Genomic DNA, 12,950 nt, shown 5'->3' on the forward strand with positions numbered 1-12,950 from the left:
GCACTTACACCATCCTACAGCTATTCCCCTGTATAACACAGCGCACTTACACTACAGCTATTCCCCTGTATAACACAGCGCACTTACATCATCCTACAGCTATTCCCCTGTATAACACAGCGCACTTACACCATGCAACAGCTATTCTCCGGTATAACACAGTGCACTTACACCATGCTACAGCTATTCCCTGGTATAACACAGTGCATTACACTACAGCTATTGCCCTGTATAACACAGCGCATTTACACTACAGCTATACCCCTGTATAACACAGTGCACTTACACTATAGCTATTTCCCTGTATAACACAGCGCACTTACACCACCTTACAGCTATTCCCCGGTATAACACAGCACACTTACACCATCCTACAGCTATTCCCCTGTATAACACAATGCACTTACAGTACAGCTATTCCCCTGTATAACACAGCGCACTTACACCATCCTACAGCTATTCCCTTGTATAACACAGTGCACTTACACTACAGCTATTCCCCTGTATAACACAGCACACTTACACTACAGCTATTCCCCTGTATAACACAGCGCACTTACACTATAGCTATTCCTCGGTATAACACAGCGCACTTACACTACATCTATTCCCCGATATAACACAGCGCACTTACACCATCCTACAGCTATTCCCCGATATAACATAGTGCACTTACACTACAGCTATTCCCCTGTATAACACAGCGCACTTACACTATAGCTATTTCCCGGTATAACACAGCGTACTTACACCATCCTACAGCTATTCCCCTGTATAACACAGCGCACTTACAGCATCCTACAGTTATTACCCGGTATAACACAGCGCACTTACACCACAGCTATTCCTCAGTATAACACAGCGCACATACACTACAGCTATTCCCCGGTATAACACAGTGCACTTATACTACAGCTATTCCCCGGTATAACACAGTGCACTTACACTACAGCTATACCCCTGTATAACACAGTGCACTTACACTACAGCTATTCCCCAGTATAACACAGCGCACTTACACCATCCTACAGCTATTCCCCTGTATAACACAGTGCACTTACACCATCCTACAGCTATTCCACTGTATAACACAGCGCACTTACACTACAGCTATTCCCCTGTAAGTGCACTGTGTTAGACAGGGGAATAGCTGTAGGATGGTGTAAGTGCACTGTGTTATACACCATCCTACAGCTATTCCCCTGTATAACACAGTGCACTTACACTACAGCTATTCCCCTGTATAACACAGCGCACTTACACCATCCTACAGCTATTCCCCTGTATAACACAGTACACTTACAGTACAGCTATTCCCCGGTATAACACGGCACACTTACACTACAGTTATACCCCTGTATAACGCAGCGCACTTACACCATCCTACAGCTATTCCCATGTATAACACAATGCACTTACACTACAACTATTCCCCTGTATAACACAGCGCACTTACACCATCCTACAGCTATTCCCCAGTATAACACAGTGCACTTACACTATAGCTATTTCCCTGTATAATACAGCGCACTTACACCATCCTACAGCTATTCCCCTGTATAACACAGTGCACTTACACTACAGCTATTCCCCGGTATAGCACAGCGCACTTACACCACCTTACAGCTATTCCCCTGTATAACACAGTGCACTTACACCATCCTACAGCTATTCCCCTGTATAACACAGCACACTTACACTACAGCTATTCCCCGGTATAACACAGTGCACTTACACTACAGCTATTCCCCTGTATAACACAGTGTAATTACACTATAGCTATTTCCCTGTATAACACAGTGTAATTACACTATAGCTATTTCCCTGTATAACACAGCGCACTTACACCATCCTACAGCTATTCCCCTGTATAACACAGTGCACTTACACCACCTTACAGCTATTCCCCGGTATAGCACAGCGCACTGACACCACCTTACAGCTATTCCCCTGTATAACATAGCGCGCTTACACCATCCTACATCTATTCCCCGGTATAACACAGTGCACTTACACTACAGCTATTCCCCTGTATAACACAGTGCACTTACACCATCCTACAGCTATTTCCCTGTATAACACAGCGCACTTACACTACAGCTATTCCCCGGTATAATACAGTGCACTTACACCATCCTACAGCTATTCCCCGGTATAACACAGTGCACTTACACCATCCTACAGCTATTCCCCGGTATAACACAGCACACTTACACTACAGCTATTCCCCTGTATAACACAGCACACTTACGCTACAGCTATTCCCCTGTATAACACAGCACACTTACGCTACAGCTATTCCCCGGTATAACACAGTGCACTTACACCATCCTACAGCTATTCCCCGGTATAACACAGTGCACTTACACTACAGCTATTCCCCGGTATAACACAGTGCACTTACACTACAGCTATTCCCCTGTATAACACAGCACACTTACACTGCAGCTATTCCCCGGTATAACACAGAGCACTTACACCATCCTATAGCTATACCCCTGTATAACACAGTGCACTTACACCATCCTACAGCTATTCCCCTGTATAACACAGCGCACTTACACTACAGCTATTCCCCTGTAAGTGCACTGTGTTAGACAGGGGAATAGCTGTAGGATGGTGTAAGTGCACTGTGTTATACACCATCCTACAGCTATTCCCCTGTATAACACAGTGCACTTACACTACAGCTATTCCCCTGTATAACACAGCGCACTTACACCATCCTACAGCTATTCCCCGGTATAACACGGCACACTTACACTACAGTTATACCCCTGTATAACGCAGCGCACTTACACCATCCTACAGCTATTCCCATGTATAACACAATGCACTTACACTACAACTATTCCCCTGTATAACACAGCGCACTTACACCATCCTACAGCTATTCCCCAGTATAACACAGTGCACTTACACTATAGCTATTTCCCTGTATAATACAGCGCACTTACACCATCCTACAGCTATTCCCCTGTATAACACAGTGCACTTACACCATCCTTCAGCTATTCCCCTGTATAACACAGTGCACTTACACTACAGCTATTCCCCGGTATAGCACAGCGCACTTACACCACCTTACAGCTATTCCCCTGTATAACACAGTGCACTTACACCATCCTACAGCTATTCCCCGGTATAACACAGTGCACTTACACTACAGCTATTCCCCGTTATAACACAGTGCACTTACACTACAGCTATTCCCCTGTATAACACAGTGCACTTACACTATAGCTATTTCCCTGTATAACACAGCGCACTTACACCATCCTACAGCTATTCCCCTGTATAACACAGTGCACTTACACCACCTTACAGCTATTCCCCGGTATAGCACAGCGCACTGACACCACCTTACAGCTATTCCCCTGTATAACATAGCGCGCTTACACCATCCTACATCTATTCCCCGGTATAATACAGTGCACTTACACTACAGCTATTCCCCTGTATAACACAGTGCACTTACACCATCCTACAGCTATTTCCCTGTATAACACAGCACACTTACACTACAGCTATTCCCCGGTATAATACAGTGCACTTACACCATCCTACAGCTATTCCCCGGTATAACAGTGCACTTACACCATCCTACAGCTATTCCCCGGTATAACACAGCACACTTACACTACAGCTATTCCCCTGTATAACACAGCACACTTACGCTACAGCTATTCCCCGGTATAAAACAGTGCACTTACACCATCCTACAGCTATTCCCCGGTATAACACAGTGCACTAACACTACAGCTATTCCCCGGTATAACACAGTGCACTTACACTACAGCTATTCCCCTGTATAACACAGCACACTTACACTACAGCTATTCCCCGGTATAACACAGCGCACTTACACCATCCTATAGCTATACCCCTGTATAACACAGCACACTTACACCATCCTACAGCTATTCCCCTGTATAACACAGCACACTTACACTACAGCTATTCCTCGGTATAACATATCACACTTACACTACAGCTATTCCCCTGTATAACACAGCACACTTACACTACAGCTATTCCTCGGTATAACACAGCACACTTACACTACAGCTATTCCCCTGTATAACACAGCACACTTACACTACAGCTATACCCCTGTATAACACAGCGCACTTACACCATCCTACAGCTATACCCCTGTATAACACAGCGCACTTACACCATCCTACAGCTATTCCCCTGTATAACACAGCGCACTTACACTACAGCTATTCCTCGGTATAACACAGCACACTTACACTACAGCTATTCCCCTGTATAACACAGCACACTTTCACTACAGCTATACCCCTGTATAACACAGCGCACTTACACCATCCTACAGCTATACCCCTGTATAACACAGCGCACTTACACCATCCTACAGCTATTCCCCTGTATAACACAGCACACTTACACTACAGCTATTCCTCGGTATAACATATCACACTTACACTACAGCTATTCCCCTGTATAACACAGCACACTTACACTACAGCTATTCCTCGGTATAACACAGCACACTTACACTACAGCTATTCCCCTGTATAACACAGCACACTTACACTACAGCTATACCCCTGTATAACACAGCGCACTTACACCATCCTACAGCTATACCCCTGTATAACACAGCGCACTTACACCATCCTACAGCTATACCCCTGTATAACACAGCACACTTACACTACAGCTATTCCCCTGTACAACACAGCGCACTTACACTACAACTATTCCTCGGTATAACACAGTGCACTTACACCATCCTACAGTTATTGTAGTATGGACAGAGATAAAGTGGAGAGAGATAAAGTACCAACTAATCAGCCCCTGACATTTTTCAAACTCAGCCTGTAACATGGCAGTTTGGAGCTGATTGGCTGATACTTTATCTCTCTCCAATTTATGCCTCTCCAAGGATTGATACAACTCTCCCATTATGGTGTTGGTAAATCTGGAGACGGTTACAATGATTGACTCTATATAAAACACAGGACCCCTGACACAGAGAAGCGAGCACTTACCTTTTGTGCACAGCGCTGTCGGGGTTATAAGAGGTTCTGCTTCTGGGGTTTCCAGTGCAACCTGAGGTTTATTGGGTAATGGGGGTTTTGTTGCCAAAGTTATCCCCCGACTCTGCCCAACTGAGGGAAAAATTAAAGACAAATCAAATATTAAAATACAATAAAAAGAAATACGAGTGAGCCCTCAGAGAGTTTGTGTTGTCAGTGGCGTCCCCCAATCACTGCGCAGTTATTAACGCTGCACTAGCGCTAGGTACATACATATTACTAACTTGCTGATTCCCCTAGCAGGAGTCCGGGGCCACTGCTTCAGGGTCTCTCTCTGTCACTTTGTTAGTGGACTGATCTGCTAAACCCTCTATACCACAGCATCAAGCCTAGCGTCCAATCCTGAAAGCAGAAGCGATACTAAATATTCTGAAAGCAAATAGAAAAGCGCCGGCGAGGTTGATGTGTTAGAGAAGTAACTTCCCATCATGGTCAGGGTCATGTATATTAATGTCTGTATGGTAATATCTGAGCACCAGTTCACAGTGTGGGGCAGAACGGACCGAGGATCACTAAACTGCAAACTGCAACCTGTAGCGCAGCAGCCGGTTCCACCAGAATCAGTCTGACGGGAACTGCACAGAGCAGGGTACCGGCCGTAGTGCAATGTATCATCCGCTCATCACACCGGCTACACGTGTCTGCAAGAGCAGGGGTGCAAAGCGGGAGAATAAATGGTTTGTGCGAGTTCTGGAGGAAGGCAAAGAGGTCGGAGGGTTCACCTTAAATACTGGCTCGGTATGGGTGCAGTCATTTCCTTGGAACACCAGGTGAACGCTAATTGTTACTGTACAGAACAGAGTGCTCATCCCCACTCTAAGTGGCAGCATTTCTCGCAGACGAAAGGGGTGTCTCCCATTATGACATGGGGGTCATTCTGAGTTGATCGCTCGCCAGCTAGTTTTAGCAGCCGTGCAAACGCTATGCCGCCGCCCACTGCGGAGTGTATTTTAGCTTAGCAGAAGTGAGAACGCTTGTGCAGCTGAGCTCTGCAAAAACAGCTTGTGCAGTTTCAGAGTAGCTCTGAACCTACTCAGCGCTTGCGATCACTTCAGCCTATTCCTGTCCGGATTTGACGTCATACACCCGCCCAGCGAACGCCCAACCACGTCTGCGTTTTTTCAGACACGCCTGCGTTTTTTGCAAACACTCCCTGAAAACGGTCAGTTGACACCCAGAAACGCCCCCTTCCTGTCAATCTTCTTGCGGCCGTCAGTGCAACTGAAAACTTCGCTACAACTTGTGCACAACCACAACGGACGTTGTATCCGTACGACGGCCCATACGCATGCGCAGAAATGCCCATTTTTAGCCTGCTCGCTGCGAACGGCAGCTAGCGATCAACTCAGAATGACCCCCAATGTCCTATCCGCAGATCACGTGTGGCCAATGGTTTAATGAGCATGACACCAATGTAATTCATGGCTTCTTAGTCATCAGATCGCCAGCAGAGCGTTAATGGCATATTCTGGAGCGACGCCTGAGACGTCAGCCACTGACAGCCAAGCGCCAGTTAAGACGCCGGATATTAGTAGACCCAAAGCCACAGCGCTGCACAACGCCACCCTGTTATGTGACTTTACAGTGGGGTTTCCTTTCTGTGTCCGCTACCTGCATGCTGTATGTGAATGGTGATGAAATACACCTGTGGAATAGTCGCTGAGCTCCATCCATGTACTCGGCCGCCTCGGATATATTATCACCTGTGCTACATTTCCACTATACCAGTCTCCAGCTCGCCAGATGAGCTGCTGTTCATCGCTGCACGGTGCGGCTGTCTCACCGCCGACAGTCCCTTGTTTCCTCCTGTTTACGTGACGCTACCTTGCTGGCAGGTGTGTATATATACATACAGTAGGTGAGATATAAAGGATATCACATGTATACGGCTCTCACTGATGCGCATGCAGTGACTGAGATGACACCCGGTGGTGACAGAGAGGGTGCCTGCTAATAATGATGATCCCCAGTTTCTGATTGGCTGATTCATCGCTGGCGCCGGCAGGTGCTATTTTCGTTACTCGCGCCTACAAGTTTTTAGAGAGCGTATCTCGGTAATATATTCTTTCCTGCGCACAAGATGACGCGGGAAGCAGTTAGCTTCCAGATGGATGGGATCCCAGCGGCCAATATACAGACGCCGGGATCCCAAAGGAGGACGCAATGCCGGCATCACATTACCGCCAGCCGGCATCCCGATCGTCCTCACATTGGGACGCGCTGACGTCCTGCTGCGGGGAGGGGGAGGGAAGGGTTACGTTTAGGTAGAAGGGGGTTAGCATTAGGAAGCAGGGAAGGGAAGGTTAGAGTTAGGGACCAGGAAGGGAGGGTTAGGGTTAGTCCACAAGTAAGGGAGGGATAGAGTTAGGCCGCGGGTAAGGGAGGGTTAGGGTTAGGCCGCGGGTAAGGGAGGGTTAGGCAGCAGGTAAGGGAGGGTTAGGCCGTGGGTAAGGGAGGGTTAGGCCACAAGTAAGGGAGGGATAGGGTTAGGCCGCGGGTAAGGGAGGGTTAGGCAGCGGGTAAGGGAGGGTTAGTCCACAAGTAAGGGAGGGATAGGGTTAGGCCGCGGGTAAGGGAGGGTTAGGGTTAGGCCGCGGGTAAGGGAGGGTTAGGCAGCGGGTAAGGGAGGGTTAGGGTTAGGCAGCGGGTAAGGGAGGGTTAGGCAGTGGGTAAGGGAGGGTTGGGCCGCGGGTAAGGGAGGGTTAGGCCGCGGGTAAGGGAGGGTTAGGCCGCGGGTAAGGGAGGGTTAGGGTTAGGCAGAGTGTAAGGGAGGGTTAGGCAGCAGGTAAGGGAGGGTTAGGGTTAGGCAGCGGGTAAGGAAGGGTTAGGCAGCAGGTAAAGGAGGGTTAGGCAGCGGGTAAGGGAGGGTTAGGCAGCGGGTAAGGGAGGGTTAGGCAGCGGGTAAGGGAGGGTTAGGCAGCGGGTAAGGGAGGGTTAGGGTTAGGCAGAGGGTAAGGAAGGGTTAGGCAGCAGGTAAGGGAGGGTTAGGCAGCGGGTAAGGGAGGGTTAGGCAGCGGGTAAGGGAGGGTTAGGCAGCGGGTAAGGGAGGGTTAGGCAGAGGGTAAGGGAGGGTTCGGCCGCGGGTAAGGGAGGGTTCGGCCGCGGGTAAGGGAGGGTTCGGCCGCGGGTAAGGGAGGGTTAGGGTTAGGCCGCGGGTAAGGGAGGGTTAGGGTTAGGCAGAGTGTAAGGGAGGGTTAGGCAGCAGGTAAGGGAGGGTTAGGGTTAGGCAGCGGGTAAGGGAGGGTTAGGGTTAGGCAGCGGGTAAGGGAGGGTTAGGGTTAGGCAGTGGGTAAGGTAGGGTTAGGCCGCGGGTAAGGGAGGGTTAGGGTTAGGCCGCAGGTAAGGGAGGGTTAGGCAGAGTGTAAGGGAGGGTTAGGCAGCAAGTAAGGGAGCGTTAGGGTTAGGCAGCGGGTACGGAAGGGTTAGGCAGCAGGTAAGGGAGGGTTAGGGTTAGGAAGCGGGTAAGGGAGGGTTAGGCAGCGGGTAAGGGAGGGTTAGGGTTAGGCAGCGGGGAAGGGAGGGTTAGGGTTAGGCAGTGGGGAAGGGAGGGTTAGGGTTAGGCAGCGGGTAAGGAAGGGTTAGGGTTAGGCAGCGGGTAAGGAAGGGTTAGGGACCCCCAAGGTAGGGTTATGGTAGGGAAAAGGTGAGGGTTAGGGGCCTTAATGGTGGGCTGTCGGGATTCCCATGGACGGGAGGCTGCTGTCGGTATACGGACAGCCGGCATACCTTCCATCGGTAAATCATACTAATCCCCATGGCGTGTTCCGTCTGCTACATGTGAGAGGTTGCATTTGTTTCAGCAAATTTGTATTTCAAAACAAAGACCTGTACAAATGTGTATGTGAGTATGTAATGAATGGCTGACAGGCAACTCCAGTAACTCGGATTTACGCTGACTGAAGCTGAATGCAAATGCGCTGAGAAGCTGCATGAGCCCCAGTGTCTCCTGGGTAAGCATATTAGGAGCGGAGCGTCCCACATTTACACGGCTTGCGGTGCACAGGCCAGGACACCCACCTTTCCTGACTTCTCGGAGCGAGCTGCTCACCACTGTCCACCACTTCTGCGCTTCTCGCTCGTCATCAAAGTGAAAGGTCATCGTGCAGCCAGGGATTCCCAGGACCGACAGCTCGTGGCATCTGCTGTTCTTCAGCTCATAGGAGAGATCTCCCAGCTTAAAGTCCCCGACCACCTGCGGAACACCAGAGACAGTCACTTAATGATGAGGACTGCGTGACGCAGACTCTTCTCGCCATCAAAACTCTTGTTTCTGAATTCAATCACCAGACCAATGTATTTATTCAGTCTAAAATAACAATTGGGACTCATCCTAAATAGATACCCTGGGAATATTCCCGCACTCAGATCAATAAATCATCTCACCAGCAATATACAACGTGTCCTCACTATGCTGCAGTTGCGCCAAACAGACCCTCATTGCACGCCAGGTCCCATGAGACTCTGCCAGCATCTGGCTTTTTTGTTTGCCAAAAATGCGTCTTAGTTGCATTGTGATGTGACTAGGACGCACCAGGGGACTGCGCTGAGTAATGTGATATGACACCTGTATACTGTGTGTGACTGAGGCTGTATACGGAGCACAATGTGACTAGGACGCACCAGGAGACTGTGCTGAGTAATGTGATATACGACACCTGTATACTGTGTGTGACTGAGGCTGTATACGGAGCACAATGTGACTAGGACGCACCAGGAGACTGCGCTGTGTAATGTGATATATGACACCTGTATACTGTGTGTGACTGAGGCTGTATACGGAGCACAATGTGACTAGGACGCACAAGGGCACTGCGCTGAGTAATGTGATATACGACACCTGTATACTGTGTGTGACTGAGGCTGTATACGGAGCACAATGTGACTAGGACGCACCAGGAGACTGCGCTGAGTAATGTGATATATGACACCTGTATACTGTGTGTGACTGAGGCTATATACGGAGCACAATGTGACTAGGACTCACCAGGAGACTGCGCTGAGTAATGTGATATATGACACCTGTATACTGTGTGTGACTGAGGCTGTATACGGAGCACAATGTGACTAGGACGTACCAGGAGACTGCGCTGAGTAATGTGATATATGACACCTGTATACTGTGTGTGACTGAGGCTGTATACGGAGCACAATGTGACAAGGACGCACCAGGAGACTGCGCTGAGTAATGTGATATATGACACCTGTATACTGTGTGTGACTGAGGCTGTATACGGAGCACAATGTGACAAGGACGCACCAGGAGACTGCGCTGAGTAATGTGATATATGACACCTGTATACTGTGTGTGACTGAGGCTGTATACGGAGCACAATGTGACTAGGACGTACCAGGAGACTGCGCTGAGTAATGTGATATATGACACCTGTATACTGTGTGTGACTGAGGCTGTATACGGAGCACCAGGAGACTGCGCTGAGTAATGTGATAAATGACACCTGTATACTGTGTGTGACTGAGGCTGTATACAGAGCACAATGTGACTAGGACGCACCAGGAGACTACAGGTGTCATATATCACATTACTCAGCGCAGTCTCCTGGTGCGTCCTAGTCACATTGTGCTCTGTATTCAGCCTCAGTCACACACAGTATACAGGTGTCATATATCACATTACTCAGCGCAGTCTCCTGGTGCTCCGTATACAGCCTCAGTCACACACAGTATACAGGTGTCATATATCACATTACTCAGCGCAGTCTCCTGGTACGTCCTAGTCACATTGTGCTCCGTATACAGCCTCAGTCACACACAGTATACAGGTGTCATATATCACATTACTCAACGCAGTCTCCTGGTGCGTCCTAGTCACATTGTGCTCCGTATACAGCCTCAGTCACACAGTATACAGGTGTCATATATCACATTACTCAGCGCAGTCTCCTGGTACGTCCTAGTCACATTGTGCTCCGTATACAGCCTCAGTCACACACAGTATACAGGTGTCATATATCACATTACTCAGCGCAGTCTCCTGGTGCGTCCTAGTCACATTGTGCTCCGTATACAACCTCAGTCACACAGTATACAGGTGTCATATACCACATTACTCAGCGCAGTCTCCTGGTGCGTCCTAGTCACATTGTGCTCCGTATACAGCCTCAGTCACACACAGTATACAGGTGTCATATCACATTACTCAGCGCAGGCTCCTGGTGCGTCCTAGTCACATTGTGCTCCGTATACAGCCTCATTCACACTCAGTATACAGGTGTCATATATCACATTACTCAGTGCAGTCTCCTGGTGCGTCCTAGTCACATTGTGCTCCGTATACAGCCTCAGTCACACACAGTATACAGGTGTCATATATCACATCACTCAGTGCAGTCTCCTGGTGCGTCCTAGTCACATTGTGCTCCGTATACAGCCTCAGTCACACACAGTATACAGGTGTCATATATCACATTACTCAGCGCAGTCTCCTGGTGCGTCCCAGTCACATTGTGCTCTGTATACAGCCTCAGTCACACACAGTATACAGGTGTCATATATCACATTACTCAGCGCAGTCTCCTGGTACGTCCTAGTCACATTGTGCTCCGTATACAGCCTCAGTCACACACAGTATACAGGTGTCATATATCACATTACTCAGCGCAGTCTCCTGGTGCGTCCTAGTCACATTGTGCTCCGTATACAGCCTCAGTCACACACAGTATACAGGTGTCACATATCACATTACTCAGCGCAGTCTCCTGGTGCGTCCTAGTCACACTGTGCTCCGTATACAGCCTCAGTCACACACAGTATACAGGTGTCATATATCACATTACTCAGCGCAGTCTCCTGGTGCGTCCTAGTCACACTGTGCTCCGTATACAGCCTCAGTCACACACAGTATACAGGGGTCATATATCAAATTACTCAGCGCAGTCTCCTGGTGCGTCCTAGTCACATTGTGCTCCGTATACAGCCTCAGTCACACACAGTATACAGGTGTCATATATCACATTACTCAGCGCAGTCTCCTGGTGTGTCCTAGTCACATTGTGCTCCGTATACAGCCTCAGTCACACACAGTATACAGGTGTCATATATCACATTACTCAGCGCAGTCTCCTGGTGCCTCCTAGTCACACTGTGCTCCGTATACAGCCTCAGTCACACACAGTATACAGGTGTCATATATCAAATTACTCAGCGCAGTCTCCTAGTGCGTCCTAGTCACATTGTGCTCCGTATACAGCCTCAGTCACACACAGTATACAGGTGTCATATATCACATTACTCAGCGCAGTATCCTGGTGTGTCCTAGTCACATTGTGCTCCGTATACAGCCTCAGTCACACACAGTATACAGGTGTCATATATCACATTACTCAGCACAGTCTCCTGGTGCATTCTAGTCACATTGTGCTCCGTATACAGCCTCAGTCACACACAGTATACATGTGTCATATATCACATTACTCAGCGCAGTCTCCTGGTGCATCCTAGTCACATTGTGCTCCGTATACAGCCTCAGTCACGCACAGTATACAGGTGTCATATATCACATTACTCAGTGCAGTCTCCTGGTGCATCCTAGTCACATTGTGCTCCGTATACAGCCTCAGTCACACACAGGGGTCAATACTATTCTCCGACAGTTGAATAGCGCCGGGAATTAGCTCCCGACGCTATTCAATTCAGCTCCAGTTAAGTCGGCGATGGCCCGTTCTCGCCGACTAAACAGGTTGAATTGTCGGGAGAACGGGCATTCTCCGACTTAATTCCCTGGCGCGAGGCTGATTCCCGACAGAATCAGCCTCGCGCCGGCCGCGAGGCAGCACTTTTGTCGGGTTTCTTCTCTCATCCCCCAGGGATGAGAGAAGAATTCCCGACAATTGAGGGTCACTCGTCGCTGTATTGAATAGCGTC

At 48.8% G+C, this 12,950-nt stretch overlaps 1 protein-coding gene across 1 annotated transcript in view; it reads right to left on the minus strand.

Annotated features, from left to right (window-relative positions):
- SHARPIN (SHANK associated RH domain interactor) overlaps positions 1-12,950 on the minus strand; it is a 91,360-nt gene that overhangs the window by 74,069 nt on the left and 4,341 nt on the right. Inside the window, exons 2-3 of the mRNA XM_063921109.1 lie at positions 9,087-9,261; positions 5,022-5,141 (exon numbers count right to left, since the gene is read on the minus strand). Coding sequence (XP_063777179.1) covers positions 5,022-5,141; positions 9,087-9,261 — 295 coding nt within the window. The remainder of the gene's footprint in view (positions 1-5,021; positions 5,142-9,086; positions 9,262-12,950) is intronic.

This window comes from Pseudophryne corroboree, chromosome 5 (genome assembly GCF_028390025.1).
Source record: "Pseudophryne corroboree isolate aPseCor3 chromosome 5, aPseCor3.hap2, whole genome shotgun sequence".
In the NCBI taxonomy this organism is placed as follows: domain Eukaryota; kingdom Metazoa; phylum Chordata; class Amphibia; order Anura; family Myobatrachidae; genus Pseudophryne; species Pseudophryne corroboree.